Source organism: Oryzias melastigma, linkage group LG14 (assembly GCF_002922805.2).
Source record: "Oryzias melastigma strain HK-1 linkage group LG14, ASM292280v2, whole genome shotgun sequence".
NCBI lineage: Eukaryota > Metazoa > Chordata > Actinopteri > Beloniformes > Adrianichthyidae > Oryzias > Oryzias melastigma.
In genome coordinates this window covers 11,274,245-11,292,966 of record NC_050525.1, presented here as the reverse complement: position 1 = coordinate 11,292,966, position 18,722 = coordinate 11,274,245, and the positions used below count along the sequence as shown (strand labels likewise).

The 18,722-nt window shown below is 38.6% G+C and overlaps 1 protein-coding gene across 1 annotated transcript; it reads right to left on the bottom strand.

Annotated features, from left to right (window-relative positions):
• Window positions 1–2,710: 2,710 nt before the first annotated feature.
• msna (moesin a) lies at window positions 2,711–17,546 on the bottom strand. The gene is made up of 13 exons (XM_024266049.2): window positions 17,255–17,546; window positions 7,777–7,860; window positions 7,490–7,585; window positions 7,129–7,403; window positions 6,970–7,053; window positions 6,736–6,882; window positions 6,565–6,661; window positions 6,328–6,491; window positions 6,113–6,243; window positions 5,856–6,016; window positions 5,673–5,765; window positions 4,733–4,963; window positions 2,711–4,524 (listed from the first exon to the last, which is right to left on the bottom strand). The coding sequence occupies exons 1-13, from the start codon at window positions 17,264–17,266 to the stop codon at window positions 4,360–4,362; spliced, it is 1,740 nt and encodes a 579-aa protein (XP_024121817.1). The 5' UTR covers window positions 17,267–17,546; the 3' UTR covers window positions 2,711–4,359.
• Between the last annotated feature and the right edge of the window lie 1,176 nt (window positions 17,547–18,722).

Sequence of the window (18,722 nt, the reverse complement as noted above, 5' to 3'; positions counted from 1 at the left end):
AGGGAATGTGACCCCCAGAGAAAGAGGATGCTTTTTTCTCTGAAACACACCACAAAACATACAGCAGCAAAAGTAGTAAACCAAAAAAGGGAAAGAAAACACCCTCATGCAGCATCTCCGTGAATTCTATAATACGTTTGCTGGATTTCTAACAGAAAACAACCAAGCCTGCTCCCCAGCAGCCCTGCTGTCCCGCTATGATCGCTCGCGTCCCGCCCAGATCCAGGTAAAGATCTGAGTGGTGGAAATGTCAAAATCACCTGTTGTCACTCTGTGATTTTACCGAGCTGCACGGTGTCACAGTGTACCGCTAACAGTTTACAGTCCCATTCATTTAACTGCAGCTAGCGGTTAGCCGCTAAGCTAGCGCCAGCTTTCACTCAGAACTTACTTGATTTTGCTGCTCCTACAGTCAGATGAAGTTGGTTGTTGTTGAATCTCTGTGAGTAATCCTTATATCCACGTGCTCTCCGAACTGCAAACAGTTTGTTTTTGACGATCTATAAACTTTTATGCTAGAACTAAAAACACCGGCAGGAAATCGCGGTTTTAAAGGGGAGGCGGGGCTTTGTTTTTCGGCAATTTGATTGGTTGGGCTGTCACATCAATCAAAAGTGGCTCTAATTTGATTGGATGTTGGGCCGACACGGATGTAAACATACACGGACAGAGGGCCGCGGCGCGCGGCTTTTTCTCGATATACTTTATAATATACTTTATAATCCGTGGATTTAGGGGAAAAATAGCAAGTCGTTCCGAGTCAGAGGGCTAAAGTCCGAGTCAAGTCACAAGTTATGTATATCAAAGTCCGAGTCAAGTCACGAGTCAGAGGTAGGAAAGTCCAAGTCGAGTCTAAAGTCGTCAAATTCATGACTCGAGTCTGACTCGAGTCCAAGTCATGTGACTCGAGTCCCCACCTCTGATGCACATGTGGAGATTGAGAGGTGAAACGTTTAAAAAAGTAAGACAATGACTTAACTTAAACACAGTGTCATCTGGATAAATAAGAACATTCAAATATAAAAGTACATAGTTATCTATGTGCTGTTGGAAACATTTTATTTTGAAATGTGAAGCAGTCAGCCTCAGACTTCCTTCTTCTTCTTCTTCTCCTTTTTTGTCATTGCAAATAAAACCCATAAATGCGCTCATTTAACAGAAAAACGCTACATTTACTTAAGGGCTCCAGTTCAATCATTGAAGAGAGCTTAAAGAATGTGTGACACATTCTTCAGCTTTGATTACAGCAAGTTCAGCCTGTTTTTTAGGGACAGAGGGGGAGAAAAGAATAAATTAAAGATGACGGTTGGTTTGCGGCTCACATAACCCCCCTTCTTCTGTTCTTAGTCGATACGTTTTCATAAACTGTAGAAGAAAACAGAAATTTCGCTGTGAAATCTGAGTAGAAATAAGACTGATTCACACATGAAACTGCAACATAGTTTGGTGTATCCGGTTCGGCCTGTCAGCACAATAGTTTATTTAAACCTGCTCTGCAAAGAACGGAGTCAAAATCTGCTACTGGGAATGTTTCTGGGAATTCCATTGTGCTACTGAGTGCTGTATCACACTTCTAAAAATACAATGAAACGTAAAGCTCCATAAATACAACAAAAGAACTCATCATTCTACTCATCATTCGTTTAATCTTTTCTCCACTAGTAGGCGCCGCAAGAGCTTTAAAAGACAGAAGCGGTATGCCTAAAAGCTGATTCATGCCTCTGAATTGTACATGGGTGGGATGAAACACGTTCTCACTTCCTCCCACTCCCCTTTGAACGCTCTCTTGTGGTAGAAACTTATCAGCTTTAGTCACTTCATTAAAAAGAAAGAAAGAAAGAACGAAAGAACACAAATGTCATTTCTTTAAATATTGTATTCAAATGATTTGCTTCCAACAAGTTAATTTTTTTATGTATTAAGTAGGGGTGTCTATTTGCAAGAGTTTGGTGATATACACGTGTCACGATACAATACATATCCCAATTTATCCCAAGATAGTACCAAACAATATTTTTTTTCTCATTACTTTTTAAATTATAACTTAAGAATTACCTGAATATATTTTTCACATAAGTAAAATAGTAAAATACATGTCATTTAATGATCAGAACATTAAGACCGCCACTGTATCTCTCTTAAATCAAAATAATTATCGCCAAACAAAGTATTGTGATATTTTACTGAATTGGTATTTTCTTACACCGCTAGTAGTAAGTATATTTTTTTAGACTATTTTATCTGTAAAATTTGATAAAGCACATTAGAAGGACTAAAATCACAAAGTGGTTTACAATAAATTCAGGGGATTGAAACATTAAAATAACGTTTAATTGAAGCCGGACTGAAAAAGGTTTAATGCTTTCTCTTTTTTCAATCCGAGGTTTAAAAAGCTTGAAGTTCATTTAGATAAAGACTCAAAGATTGTAGTAGTAATCCGAGCAAAAACAAATAAAAGCATTGCTTTGAGCTTTGTCTCTGACATCACTGAAAAAGGTCATTTTTAATTACATGTTAACTGTATTCAATGGAAAATAACACATTTTTTGTGGATTTTACTCAGCAGGAACATCATCAAACAATAAGACAGTCAAAACAAAACAAAACACTTTAGTTGAACTTTTACTAGTGTAGTCTTTATATAGCATTTCTAGAAAAACTGGATGGATACTGTTAGTCATCTGTGATTTACATCAAGACAAACACACACTTTTAAAGCTGTCAAACAGCAAAAATCATCAGTTTCTTTATTTATTTGTTTTTAAAATCGCATGTCAGATACAGGAAGTATAAGCAGCAGAGTCCAGGCTGTATAAAAAATCAATTTTGGTACAAATATGTAAAAATATTTTCATTAAAAACAAAAAAAAACAATCCAGGAATTTCTTTAACTACTAACTTGCAAAAATAGTTTAACTCTTTCAAACTTTGTCAAACAAGCATTAAATCTTGAATATTTCCCGATGTCAAAAACAAGAGAATTGCATTTCTAAAGGCCTTTTTTTCTTACTTTATACCCAGAATTCTTTAGTAACCCAAACATTTGTGCTCATGCTTCCAGAATCAGCTGGCTTTGTCGGGTCCCGGCTGCACGCTTTCCTCTCCCAGCGGTGAGCGTCTAAAAATGTAACATCTTTAAACAAAAATACGTATCTTTGATTGTGATGTTTGTGGTACAAAAATATCCTCACAGGTGCCTTTTCTTTTTTAAATCATGCATAATTAACATCTGAAAATCCCAACATACACAAATGTAATCAAATGTACAAACGTCTTCAAAGATGCATGGAGTGGGGAGAAAGACTGCTGGAACTGTTTGCTTTGGGATCATTTTTAAAAAGATAAAACACTTTTCTTTCCAGTGCATGTCTAAAGAGATTTTCTGAGGAGTGCGTGTTTCTGATTTCAGCCTTTAAATGAGAAAAATGTGCATCTTAGCAGATAGAACTGCAGCTTTTTATGCTTTACAGATGATTTTACTCACAATTCATGAATAAATCGTAAACATCCCTTAATACAAACGCACAAAAAAAGAACCAAATTAAATCTGCATAATTTATTGAAACTTACAGTAACTTTGTTCAGTTTATTTGTTCGATCGTCTGACCTGCAGGAATGTTTTTTTCCCTCCAGGTGAACTTTTCATCTTCAGCTTTACAATCCGGCTTAAGGCAAAAAAACAAACAAATCAGACCAAAAAGTCTAAATAAAAATGAAATCTTTAATGTCACATTGTAGGTGGCTTGTTAAATACTTTGTTGCTTGTAACAGTTGGCAGAGGGTGAACGCAATCAAATGAAAAAGTACATAAAAATGCTAAATCTGCAAAAGAAACAATAATACTGCTTTATATATGCGTACATTTCATACAATATGGCAGGTACACTGTTTTTTTTTTTTGTACGTGAAGGCCGCAGTGCAGTTGTTTTCAAAACTTTCTGGAAGGGCAGAGAAACACGTCCTGCAACTTTTGTGTGTGTGAGGTCGCAGGTCGCCTGCTGCCCAGTTTACAAGCTGTTAAGCATCGGTTTTCAAGGCTTTTATTTTGAAATAATACTATAAAAATCAGTGACAAAATTGTTAGAGGAAACAAAAAATAAATTCTTTGCTCAATGTCATTAATGGATATAGAAGCTCTTTGCTAAGATGCTACATAAACCCCCTTGTGAGGAATAGACTACCAAAAAAAAAAGTCCCTTTTCACCAATGACTTCTCTAAAATTTAAAAATTTAAAGGAATTTTCCAGATCCGAGCATGATGTGCTTGACGATGGGTCGGACTCGTTTGGGAGGAGCGGAAACAGCTAAAGTGAGGCAGGACTGCAGTCCAGGCAGCGTGGGGGCCTTTGAACGTGCACATCACATGCATTCGAACTCGTCAATGCGCTGTTTGGTGTTTCCTGACCGGATCTGTCGGAGGGTCTTGTACTTGTCGCGTCCCGCTTTCATGTTCTCCGCGTGGATGATGTCGTTCACCGTTTTCTTGTTCTCGTCTCGAGCATTGGCCAACTCCGAGCTCAAAGCCTGGAAACAATCACAGAGATACACCCCGGTTAAGTCATTTATATCACCAATCCATGAGAAAACTACTAACAGCACTGAAACAGTTTCTTATTTTATATAATGCTAATGTTAGCTTGAGGTTGTGAGGGGCTGTAAGCATCATTTGGTTTCATCTTTTTGCAGTGCTCATACTGCAAAAGCTCAACAGTTCCCCCTTTCTGAGGCTCACCAGTAGGTGTTTCTGCAGGCGTTCGTTCTTCTCCGCCTCTGTCATCCGCTCCTCCTCGCTGCGGTCCTTATAGGTGGCTGCAGCCGTTAACTCGGCGCTGGCCTCCGCGCTGCTCTCGTCGTTCTCGTCGTGCTCGTTCTCCGCGTTGAGGGGCTCCTGCACGTGGGCGACCATCACCTTGTTCTTCAGCTCTTCTTTGGTCTTCTCCAGGTCCTCTTGCACAAGGGTAGCCTGAGGAAACAATTGTGTAAATGGAGAATCCGTTACAACTGATTTATGGTCTCATAAAAACTGATAACAAAAGCACTTTATGTTCCTTTTGTGTTCATTGCCGCAAAGGGAAAAGTGCAATAAATGTTTCAAAAATGGCGATGAGTAAGACTGGAAACTCAACTGAACATGTGCCAAGAATGTATGGCGACAAGAAAAAGGACAAACAGGATTTTCCTGAAAGTCAAAAACTCTTTGCCAAATGTCACAAGTCTCTGAAATGAAGCCGTCGGAAAGCAGTTTTGATTTTCTGTTGACAGTGATTGAAAGCGCCCTAACACAACTGAAAGCAGGCTGGAGGCAACTGAGACATTTCTCTTTTCATTTGATTCTTTATTCTGATGCATGTTTATGTTAAGAAGAATTGCTTTCTCCAAGAGTTATTATGTGGATAAAATGAGGATTAACAGCTTACAGTACTACAATAACAATAAAGGTTATTGGCTACAATTAAAGGAAATTACAGTTAGAGGTTTGCTTAGGCAAAGTATAATCACCAAAGTAGGTAAATCTTGTATAATGATGATAGCCTGAGGCTCAGAACGAAATGAGGCTGCCTTCTATTGTGTCACCACACGATGGCAGTAGAGTACAAGTTTTTTTTTTTCTAACTGTGACCTGAAGCTAAGACTAAAAACTTTAGGAATCGGTTTAAAATTGAAGTGCACACCTTCTGCTGCCACTCATCCGCCTCTTCTTCCTTTTTCTTCTTTGCATCCTCCAGGAGGGAGATCTTTGAGGTCAGCTCAGCCAACTCTGTGGCCTAAAACAACAATGTCATATGTTAAAGCAAAAATAATAATCTGAAAAAACTGTGCTGGTTGAAAGGAAATGTATCTTCTGAGAAGCTGACCAGATGTTCCTGGTTCTTCATCTGACTCTCTGACTGCTGCAGCAGCGCCATCTTGGCTTCCTCTGCACTCTTGAGATCATTTTCCAGACGTTCAGCCTCCAACTGGGCCCGCTTCCTCTCCTGCTCCAGCTCCAGAGCCTTGTGAGTCTGCTCCTCCAGCTCTGTGGAGACAGACGGATCCGCAGAGTTGATGACACAAATCTGAGGCAGGATTAGCAGGAAAACAAACATTCTTGCCGCCTGAAAGTTTCTCCCACCTTGTTGGGCTTTCTTTGTCTGCTCTTCAATTTGTCTTAATCTCTCCATCAGTTCTTCCTTTTCTTTTTCAATCTTCTCCTTCTCCTTTTCTGCAACCTCTCTTTTTCTCTTTTCATTCTCTAGCAGAGCTCTGATCAAAACAAGTGGATGAAATAAAAAATAAGCTTGTATAAACATGAAAATACTCGGACATGAAACACATGTCCACTCTTACCGCTCCATCTTTTTGTGGTTCTTGTCTTCCCGGGCCTGAGCCTTCATCTGCTGCACTTCGATGGTGTCCGGTTTGCGACGGCGCATGTAGAGCTCGTGGTTGCCCATGCACAGAGCCAAAATGCGTTTGTTGATGCGCAGTCTGGGAGCGTAGAACACAAAGTCCTGCAGATTTGAACAGTCTTTTAGAAATCAGTAGAAAAACAAAACACACGTTTGTCAATTAGAGAATTCATACCGGAGCTTTTTTGTCAATGGGTTTGATAACAAACTTCTTGTCGTTGAAGGAAATATTTCTTATTTCACTCCAGGGAAATCCGATTTTAGGCGTCATTCTGTTGGAGAAAGTGAAGAGGTGTCGGTCAGATCAGAGCCAGCACGGTTTCTGAACTTTAGTAAAGCCACTCACTTGTCGTTTTGTTCATAAATGTTCAGACCCAAAGCGTCCACTCCCAGCCACAGCTCAGTTCCTTTCTTGTTCTTGATGTTGAAGTAGTTGACTCCGTACATCTCTAGATCTTGAGCAATTTTCAGATATTCCATCATGGAGTCCTCTCTGTGGGCAGAAGTGTTGAAAGTGAGGAGCGCAGCGTTGTTAGAAACATCAGATGAAAGATAATCTAGACAATGAGAGAAATGTCACCTAATCATGCCCTTGTGCTCTTCATGCCACACTTGAATCCTTTCCTCCCACTGCTCCTTGTTAAGTTTGTGCTGATCCAGAACTCTGCCAACACAAAACGTCCCTGCGTCATCGCAGAAATCCTTTTGTTTTGAGGATAACTTCAAAAACTTGGGTTACCTCTGAGGCAGCAGCTGCTCTCCGTTCAGATACCCCGTCGTGTGGACTTCTTTGTTGTAGTCAGCGAACTTGGCTTGCACGGCGTAGGAGGCGAGGAGCACCGCCGTCTCTGGGGGGCAGTAGATGTCGTCACTCAGGATCGCCTCCTTCACCTGCAGGAAGAAGAGCCGCTGCGTGGCATCCTGGATTAACTCTTCTGAAACGTCCTCTGGGAAGAACTTGGCTCGGAACTTAAACAGCATCGGGCTTTCCTTCCGCACATCCTGAGCTGTCACCTTTTCAAAGACACAACGTGGATAAAGGTTATTGGAATTCAAATAAACTCCGAACAGTGTGAGGAGCGAAACGCCGAGAGCCTCACCTTCTTATTGAGCTTCAGCCATGTTGAGAAGCCCTTTGTATCTTGGTACTGAAGTCCAAAATACCAAACCTCTCGCAGTCCAATGGTCTTCACCACCTTAAGACATGAGAAGAATGTGTCATGAAGGTGCAGCAGCAGGCTCCTGGTTTAGAATCACCCATCCCAACGTCACAGCTTCTGTTCTTTAAAACAAATCCTCAAAGATTTTTTTTTAACCTGTTTTTGTCGTCTTATTTTTCGTGATTGAAAGAACGAATGCTTTCCTCTCACTCAGGGATCACTCATACCTGGTCAAAGAGCTGCTTCCCTGTTGTGTTGGGCTGAATGGCGAACTCCAGTTCAGCGTCCATTGTGGTGACTTTCACGCTAATCTGAGGAGCAGAGGAAGGATATAATCAACACAAACGTACTCAGGTTATGAGTAAAATTGATGTTTTGTATTCAGGTCAGAAAATTCTTCTCATTTCTCGGCACATTGAAACGCTGGAAACAATGGAACAAACAACATAAACCGATAAAATCTGTGACTTCTATGAATCAATCAATCTTTATTTACAAAATGTGAGATCAACTTATTTAATATATTGATTTTTTAAACATTTATTTTGACTAAGACCAAAAAAACCAACATTTTTATCAATAGGAATTTTTAAAATATAATTTACTAGTTTGTAAAAAATCGAATACTAAATCAAATCATAGTGTTTTGTATCTGAATTAATTTTAAATTATTAGACAATTTTCTTATCATAAAGTAAGAAACATTTGTTATGAATAGAAATGCCAAACAAGTAATAGAATTTAATCACATTTTAAATCCAATCCAAGTGTAAATTTGAGTTTAATCATTTCAGAAACAGAAGCTTTTATCATAGATCATCCAAAAAGAGTTTTAAACGAAAGTATACAAAATATTATGATTTTAAATAAAATTTGTTCAAATCTTAAACCTAGTTATTAAAAAAAAGAAGTAGATCCTGAACTGAAATGTACTTAAATGAGCTGAACATGTAAGTGGAAACCATTTTGAAAAATTGGAAATTGCAAATACAGCTATTTTCAATCATAACATATTACTAAAATTCATGTGCAATATCATGTTTTTGCTATGCACCACTCTACAGCACAACATCAGATAGTAAAGGAAAAAGCAGGGACGCTTTAATAAGTCTGGCTGCTTGCAGCCCAGCTGCACCCACGTCCTTAGGTGGGCTCTCCAAATAAACAATGTCTGTGGGAGATTCCACAGCACAAAAAGCTCTGCTGTGAACGATCGAGCAACACCACCAGCGTGCCGTTACTCGGATAATAAAGTTTGCTATGCAGAAAACGCAAATGACTACAAAGGAGGCCTTTGGTTAAACAGTGTGTGTGAGAAATGCACCAATCTGTCTATGTAAAGAACTTATCTACAGGAAGTAACCACATCCTCTGGTTGCAGGGCCTTGTGAGGCAAGACTGCTAAACACTGATCTCTCCTGAGAGCCGTCTACATCCTGTCATGTATCAAGAAACCTGTACGGCGCTTGACTCTGCAAGAACAAAAAGGAAAAGCAGTTCAATTTCCTCTTCAGACAACAACCTTTGGTGTTGCTGCTAATTTAGCAAACGAGGCCCTCATTTTAATGTGTGTGAAAGTGAACGCATTTGTTTAACCTTAAGTCCAAGAGGTTACCTTAAGTTAAACATGCTCTTCTGCTTAGTAAGCTGACCAAGCAGGAATCCCCCACTTTTTTCTCTCCTCTCAGAGATGGTAAAAACAGCAGCAGCACACATGCCTGTTGGGAAATAACTGTGCAGGCAGAGGCCCACGCCTGCCCTGAACAACAATGGTATGCATTATTTCCAAGTTGCAGGGCTGATTAGAGTCGCGTTCTTTCCCTTCCATGTCAGCAGGACCCCATTTTACTGCCCAGGACACTTTCCCCGCTGCCACTTCCTGTCATCCCTGGCAGCTGAGTTTGAGAGAAAAAACCCTCAATGCAGATGTGCAGATTTACCCACGAGCACACAGGAGAGCAGCACGTGTGAATTTGGTTGGTGTTCAGCCGGTGACCACCCTGCCGTTAATTAAGCAGTTTCATTTCCGGATCCAGAATGCAGAAAAGGGGAACTGCACTTTTAGATTTTCTGCCTGCTCTGGGTGTGTCTCTTTTGGCAAGAACTCTAAAGCACTTTAGAGGCTATTATTAACACGTGCTGAAAAAAAAACAACCTGCAGGCCTTAATGTCACTTTATAAGCTTTAGACCTCCTTTTATTGGGCGCTGATCAGTTGAACTTGATTGGTAACAATGCTGCATTTGGTGGTGCTGCAAAAGCTGTTAGCACTGACAGAGTCTCACTGTTTTCCTGACAGTATTTAAAGCTATCAATGCTTTTATTAATTCATTTTTAATTGCAATAAAAGTTTGAATTTGTAAAATTACTAACACAACACTTTTAATTTAGCACTAAAATCTAACAGTATTGACTTTATGACACATATCCCTACGGTTGTTTCACTTAAACCATCAGATTCGTGAGGTAGCCCTTCATATTTTGTGGTCATAAATGACATTAGCTTGAGATAATATTACAGTACAAACCAAAAAGCCTCAGGAATTTGGGAGAAGAACTTCCTGTTTTTATTTTGTTGCTAATTTAAGCATAAGGGGGCAAGTGGAACAAAAGTGCACTAAAGTCTCTTGAATGCATTCAACTCTTTTTGTTCACTTAAAAAAAGTTGGATTATTTTTTATTTTTTTATAACAACATAAAAATAAAAAAACTTGATTTCTTCAAAATATTTTTTGTTTTTACAAATTAAAAGCTGAAAAAAGTTAAAATTATTTGATTAAAAAAAAAAGGGCACTGATCTATCCAACAAAAGTACAGTAATATTCTGACTCTTAAAAACCCACACCGATCACCGATCGTGTTTTTTTTCTTATGATGGATGACATATATAAAGAAAATTAAGCTTAAAATTGCATTTTTGAGTATTTCTTTATTCAGATCATTGTGAATTGGGAGCAGACAAAATAATGCAATTTGAAAAGCTTGTAGGTGTGATGTAGAAGCTACACCGACGTATCACAAGTTCTATTTCCTTCTGATGCTAATAACCCTCGTTTCTACCGAGCACTCAAGTCCAGTATCTTTGACCATTTCCATGTAAAATGGACCCATTAAACAGTTATGACTCATACCTTGAGGACCCCATCAGTTGTAGGTCCATAGAAAAATGGAACGAGACGGTTGGGGCAGAGCCACTGTAGCCACCCGTTGATTGACAGAAAGTGATGACTATATTAGAAAGCGCTAAGCTAGCGTTTCCAATGTTTTTCTCTTTACAGCAGTATTCATCTTAACCGTCCACAGTCTTCTTTCAAACAACAATAAATTCTTGTTATACATGATGTACAAAAAGTAAAACAAGAAAAAGACGAGCTGCTGCATGACTTCCATTGTTGACGCTTTCTTAGTCGCCGCACTACAATGATGCAATGACACGCTGGCGGTCCGCATCACAAACCGCTCAGTAGAAGCGAGGCTTAACTGAGTGGAAATGCTCGCTAGAATTAACTGGTGCATCCTGGACTGCTCAATGGAAACTTATAAGTTCATGTAAATCTTCCTCAGTTTATCTGGCTCTAAAATGTATAGCTCAGCATTTTTGTTGCAATGGTAATGTTAGGTTGGAGGTGTGAGAGGCTGTAAGCTAGTGGGAGAGAGTGTAAACAGATGGGAATAGGGACGGGCTTACTCTGCGATAAAAATCCCAACCCACAACTTATAGGCACATTTCTAGAGAACTACTGCAGAAACTATCCTGGAAATTTTGTATTTTTTTAGGCAAAAAAACTCCATAATCACAATTAAAGGACTAAAGTTTTAAAATAGATCAAAAGATGATCAAAGTGGGTCTTCTAATGCATGATATACCTGCTCTTTACCTGCCAGCTAATGACAAATGTGACTAAAAAGTACCAAATTATCTTTGGTTAAATATAAATAATAAAATAACAACTGATACTTAGAAGGAAATTGGAAAATTGTGACTCAGAAAGCTGTAAAAAAAAACTACGTTAAATAGGGAATTTGGTTTTATCAACTTTCAAGTGTTCACATTGGTTAACCTCTTAAGACCCGAGCTAATATTTGAGCTAATACTCTACACATTTAGTCACCGTGCCCCAGTGAAGCAGAATTAACTACTGTGGTAATATAACCCAAGATGTGATGTCCAAACATGTGGATGCCAAGTCTTAAAAAGGTTAAACAACCATATAAGATGTTGCTCTTAGGAAACTACCAATGGACTGGAAAAATTATTGTACCATGAAGACTACATTTCACTGGCAGTACTTAATGCCTCTGACGCTCTCATTCCAATGTTATCTCAATCCAAGTCACATTTCTTTCGACTCAAGTCGAGACAGTAATGGAGATAAAGGCAAGTGGTTTTAGGAACATGAATGGACCTATGAGGAATGTCCTCACAAAACAAGGCTTTCCTGGCGTATCTGGTGCAAGGCACAATGGCGGTGCTCTGCACCCAAGTTTACAGGATTAGTAATACAGGGAGGCTGATAAACCAGAGTCTCTCACATCTGAGTCATGCCAGCCGTGACCCCTGATCAGGTCAGTAAGTTTTCAACAATGGGCACATTTCATTTGAGGCTTATCTAAAACACTAAATGTGGATATCAGATTCAATTCGGTCAAGTGAATCAACTTCATTTAAAAAAATGAATTCAAGATATAAACAGTTTAAAAGGTCGAGCTAAATATAAAATTTAGCAATCAGGTCAGTACTTTTGGCACATTTGAGTTATTTAAACTCAATAAAATAGTCATGTGAAAAGTAAGACACGTTCCTTTACTCAGAATTTGTTTGATAAAAAAACAACCTCAGCAGCTTCGCTTGTTACTTACACTGCAGTTATGCATGATTGCATATTCACACTTGTGCTAAAGAAACCTAGAGGCAGAGTTCAAACCGTGTGACAGGAAGAGGAAGGATCGAAAAGAGCATGAAGTGTCTCTAAAAGAAAGCTCCCATAAAAATGCAAAAACGCACACATTCACGCCGATTTGTTCCATCGTATTGAGGAATTTTTTGCCACATTCTCTGCGCCTTGTCCTAGTTTAATCTTTCACCGCTGATTTTCCGGAGGAAATTAAAATTATGATGGAAATGCCTCAACATATACCATGACCCTGTATTTGTGTTTGTTCCACACCAGTTTGTTGCTTTTATATTGTCAAATGGGAAAGCTCATAACAACTCCAGAGCACCTAGAACAAGTCTTGCTAATATGCAAGTGAACTCTGATGCGGTTCAAATACAATGTGAATGTAACAGGCCTTCACAAGGACAAGAGAGCTGTAGGGCAGTTCATCAAAGTTTGAGCAAAACTGCTTTTTTCCCTTAAAGTCATGGTTTTTTGAAGATATAATTAGCCCAAATTAGCTGCTGTTGTAGCTGTTCAACATTTATTGTCTGTATAGGGTGAAAGTTATTCATACTGATAAAATCCTTTGTGTTTCTTGTTTCATTGAAGCAAATGTTCAGGGTATCTATAAGGAATGCTAATTCTGGCATACAAACAGAATCAAATCATAGGGAAAGGGAATCGTTGCATCCCTAAAGTATAAGAGTATGTTAATGTTGAAAGTGTCCAACAAATGTGCAAAATTTAAAAAGAGTATAGTATTAGGCCGAATCCAAATTTTTCCCCTACCCCTACAGCTTCTCCCCACCCCTCCAATCTTAGGGGAACTTTGACGGGATAGGGGTGTCCGAAATAGTTTATTAATGATCTGGTTCTGCTCCACGCTGTGCCATGGAGGAGAAGCGATTTTCTTCACAAGGGTGTGCTCTGAAGCACAGAAGTTTACATTTAAATATAAGTAATGACTTTTTGTTTTAGCGTGACTTTTTAAAGTTATAAAACCGATGTTATGTATTTCAGAGCGCTAGCAGCTCCACGCTAATTTAGCTGATCAGCGACTGTTGATGACATAATTGAGTGGTAGTATCGTCCAAATTCAGAGATACTTTTTTCCATAACTCTCCTTTGGAGTGCTAAATGTAGGGGTAGGTAGAACCCGTAGAGGGTAGGGAAATAATTCGCATCTGACCTTTTTATTACTTCACACCAGGCTTGGTACGAGCCAACTAAAAGTTTTTTTCTTGGCCAATAGCATACACCAAAAAGTGATTTTTAAGTAATTTTTAGTTTTTGTTGTTTTGTAATACACATCTCGTATATCAAACCAAAACAAAACCGTGACCCAAATATCGAGGTTTGAGCCGAATTGTGGGGAAAGTGAACCATTGTATCCCTCATTTCTATGTCCACAGTATTGCAAAGTCACTGAAAATATGGGCTCTGTCCGAATTCCCACCCTAATCCCTAACTACTGAAAAACTATATAGGGCAGGACTATATGGTGCCCTAGATTTTAAAGGAAAATCGGGCACCATGCTCACTACTTTTTTTAATAATAACAACAAATATGATGTCACCGATTTCACGAAGTCCAAATCTAATCAAAAAGAGCATGTTACAATATCAATTTATGACTCCACTATGCTCTGATGATAAAAACATTGATGGTTTATTAAAAAATTACATTTAAACACGTTGTTTTTTTTCCGCAAAAATTGTTTGACCACAATGCATTGTGGTTTATATTCGCCAATGTAGTGAGCATCGATGCACACTGGCTTTTCACAAAGACTTCTGGGAAATTTCTAGGAATTGTAGATTCGGGCAGCACTACAAAACAGCAAACGCACTATATAGTGAGTAGGGAAGAATTCGGACATCAGAACCTATTTAATTGTTCGATGACCGTTGAAAAGTTTTGAAACTGTGACTAAATAGGGGATTTAAAATGGACAGATCAGTCCAGAAAGCTTTTGCAAAATCTAACAAAACATTCCATGTTAGTGCTTTTAATCATTTAATCTCAGTACATACAAAAGGGAAAATTGAATATCTCTAAATAAGAGTTGCACAACGCTCCTCCAGGTCAGCCCATATATTATTAGCAGGGCAGTTTGGAAACAACCCTCTGTAATTAAACTGTGAATAGCTCTGTTATTCTTTGCTGCAGTCGATCCGTTAAGGTATAGAAAGGTAAGTTTCCTTGTTTTGTAGCTACAGTAGACACTCTCAGAAACACCTACTGACCTATTCCACTGATTTACTTATAGCAAATGAAAACAACATGTTGTTTTGATAGTCAAGTATCATAAAAACAAAACTAAATTTAAAGAAAACAGCAAAGTACTTACTCTTGCAGAACTAAAGTGTCCCCACAACTTTCCATAAATATAATAAACAGGCTTTTTTTTATATAAACTGCTAAAGGTTTTTGACTGTACTTTTTCCACCACCTCTGGCTTCAGCTCAGTCTTAATCTGCCCTGCAATGTGCACTACAGACCCATTTAATCTCCTACTTGCATACCTCCAGGTCTTTTCCATTTACCATGTTTCCATAGACACATTTGGTAAATCTGCTACTCCTAACAGGAACGCCGTTCGTGCTGGGCTCAAATGGTAAGTAAGACATTTTGTGAAATAACTCTCCTATTTTGTTTATCTTTTTGATGATAAAACAGTTTGGGATTCAACAAGAAGAACAAAAATGTTCTTTGATAATGGCGATATATCCAAAAGGTCAATCATTGAAAAGATAATCTTTTTGATGTTTCTCTAAAAGATTTTTACACTTTAACTGATTTTTTCTTAACTTTTAAGGTCAAAACACGCCTCCTTGATTAAAAATAAGCTTAATTTCCAAGATATAGAAGAAAGTAAACCATCTATGAGTGAGAGAATTGAGCAAACATTTTAAAAGTAAAAGTGATTCGGATGTAAAATGACACTAAACAACAGGAGATTCGGTGCTTGCTCTCCTGCTATAATGCGGTCCAAATCGGAGCATGGCCTCTAAAGACCACGTAGAGAAAAGCAGAGAAGAGAACAGCCAGACTGTGATGTGAAAGTCCATATAAGGTTGCAGGCGAGGAAATTACCAGAAAGGAACTGATGTAAGTGTAGAAACCTTGAGTCACAACATTACTTCCTTGGGAAAACCAAGGAGGAGTCCAGCTACAAATGAATTGCTCAATAATATTTTTTTTTTCGAAGAAACATTAAGCTATAAGCTCAACCCAAAAAATTATTTAAAAGATTTAATCTTTTTTAGTCCATTACAGCACAGAAACTAAACTTTCACTTCAAGAACTTGCTGAATCAGTGCCTATATTTAACCTTTTTATCTCCCCTTGTCCTTACCATGAAGTTCACACAGACAAAAAGAACACAGTGTTGCAAAAACAAGTCTGAATGTAGACCATTTTATCTGTTTTATTATCTTTTCCAAGTTGATTCTTTATCATATGCATATAAGCTGAACTGTGTTTGCCCCAATGCAACAAAATGGATATAACTGTCTAGTTCATAAATAGCATTTTGCAAAAACTGTTTATTACTACATCTCAGATAGTCCCAGTCCTTTGTTCAGTTTGGATAATAAGCTTTCGGCTTCCTGTTAATTATATAGTCTTTCTACTGGTGGTTTCCTCTTTTCTTTGTTTTATTTAGATATTTTCTTCTATATAGACCTATCAAGCAGCTTTTTTATGAGTATTCTGTCTAACATCAATTTTCTTAAATATGTCACAAAAATTTTGGGGACATGAAGCTAAAAATGTAAAGCAATTCTTAAATATACCTTATTTTAAACATTTTTGTCAACTAAATATGAGGTTTTAAGGGTATGCTATGAGGTATTGTCTCAGAAATGTAAATATAAAATAGACACTGCTAAACAATTGACAAGCAGCTGCAAAAAGGTAACAGTATAGCATAGCACACAGTGACAGCTGTTGAGGAAGTGCTAGTAAAAACGGAAACACGTTTCTGTTTATAGAATAATCTGTGTCATTTATAAAAAGCGCTTGTCGTCTTTATAATCAAATATAAGTGGCTTGATGAGGCGTTACCTTAACAAAATGCTATTAATAATGTGATTAAATGGAAGTTTCTGCTTAAGTTGAAGCAGAATCAGGCTGTTTAGTCTTTGTTTTATCTCTAGGAGCCCCTAAAGGCAACATCCTTCTTTGTGGTCAATGAATTCAGGGCAGAGACACAGGGCCGTGCCTCTGTCTCTGGTGGTGTCTGCCTTAAAAAGCCCAGTCTTTGTTTGGACCCCCTGCTTCTCTTTGTGCAGAATTCCCCCTGGCATCAACAAACACCCCCCTCTTCCACAGCTCCAAAAAAAAAAAAAAAAAAAAAAAATCTGTTCTCCTGCAACCAGGTTAACCTCCATCTGCCTCAGATTTGGGTAGCACAGCTGGACTGAGTTGAGGGTTCAAATCCAGATACAATAAATAGGCCTAAAAGGAAGGGCTAGCAAGCCTGCTACCGTAGGCCCCACTCCCACAGAGCAGAGCGCCACAAAAAGTCAAATCTGTGCGGTTTTCTTGTCACGTGTTTGGGTTTTTAGTGGCGCCTTTTGCCTGCAGTTTAAGTTGAAAGAACGACGTGAATTAAGGCGCTAATTTGAGGGAGACAGGGGCGGGAGCGCGCACGCGCACACACTTAACGGAAAGTACCACAGCCGCCTCGAAAGGATGTAAAGGCTATTAAATAGACATTTTTAAACCGTCTTTTGTTTTTAAATGTTCTGCTAAATTACTTTTAAAAGTAAAGAATAAGCACAAAACACATGTAAAAATAAAAATGGACGCTCGGACTTACTGTTTTCGGCATCTTTCCTCTCTCTTTGCGCCCCGCTCAGATTTAAGTAGTTAAACCAGATGACTAGTTACGGGAAACTTTTTCCCATCAGAACAACGGCGTCAAGAAGATAAAACTCCAGCCGCTATGGAGGAATGGAGGAAACAGACGCTATTTCTTATCTGACTAAGAAGAGCTATTTCAGTCCCCGAGCTCGAAAAGTGTTTTTCTTTGTTTCGCCTCTAACTAAAATGGACTGGGAGCTTGATTTCCTGCTAACGGTACCCCCGCTGCAAAAACCACACCCAGAAGACCAATGACAGGACAGCAGCCAGCCAGACTCAGAGAGGAGGGGGGGAGGCAGCGGGCCAGCGGATGACTCCGCCCGCGCGCGCCTGCCGCATCATCATCACGGCTCGCGCGCCCGAGAAACCTTTCCGGCCAAAAAAATCTCGATTTTCAACGACCCCTTTTCGCTTCAATGTGGCACAAGCTGTGACTCTACGAAGTGAAGTTGGACCTCAACAATTTAGAGTGGTTTCATTTATTTCAACTAAACGTTATCAATCATTATTTTATTAAAACGCTTCAAGTTGGGCGAAAATACTGAAACGAGATCTCCTTCGAACACGTCGATCAAAAATAATGCAATAGGTAGTAATTCATTAATAGGACAGTGGAGGGCATTACTAGTAATTCATTTTAGAACTGTCTTACTCAGCACATGAAGTGTTTTAGTCAATACCCCCCCCCCCTTTTTTTTTTTTTTTTTTTTTTTTAACCACACAAGTAGATAGTAAAGTTTGCAACCTTCGCGGAGTGATCCAACATCTAGATGAATGAAAAAATAAGTGTATTATTTTGTATTTTTGTATTTTACAACTGAGCAATGCTGAGTTTTTGTGAATACGTTTATTGAATAAAGTTTGATGTATATCCATTTATCAGTCCCACACGAATAACAACCATAGACTGTATATAAGAATTATATATACCAGTTATTCTTATACAGTCTATGATAACAACACTGAGACTTCATATCATCCTTCTGACCAATCGTTTGCCTCTTACCTCTTGCCTCTAGGCATTCTGGGTAGTGTAGTCAACACATGATTTGACTCTTGAGTTGTTTACTAAATCTTCAAATCCAACTCTTTAAGGTCCAAATATACAATAACTAAATTATTTTTGCCAAAAAAAAAAGAGTAGGAAAAAATAGAGAAAGAGTTTTACTATTTAGGATGTTCTAATCACGTACCTTTTCTACTAATGCAGTAGTGTAATACTTTAAAACTTAGGGCAAGAAAACAGAAAATTTGGTGACTCCAAATTGTCATTAAGTGTAAATATTGGTGTATGTTGTTGCATGCCTCTGAGTGGCCCTGCAATAGACTTGCAAACCATCCACGGTGCACCCAACCTTTGCAAAACAGTAGCTGAGATAGACTCCAGCAACCCTGTGACCTCAAAAGGGATTAAGGAACAGTGT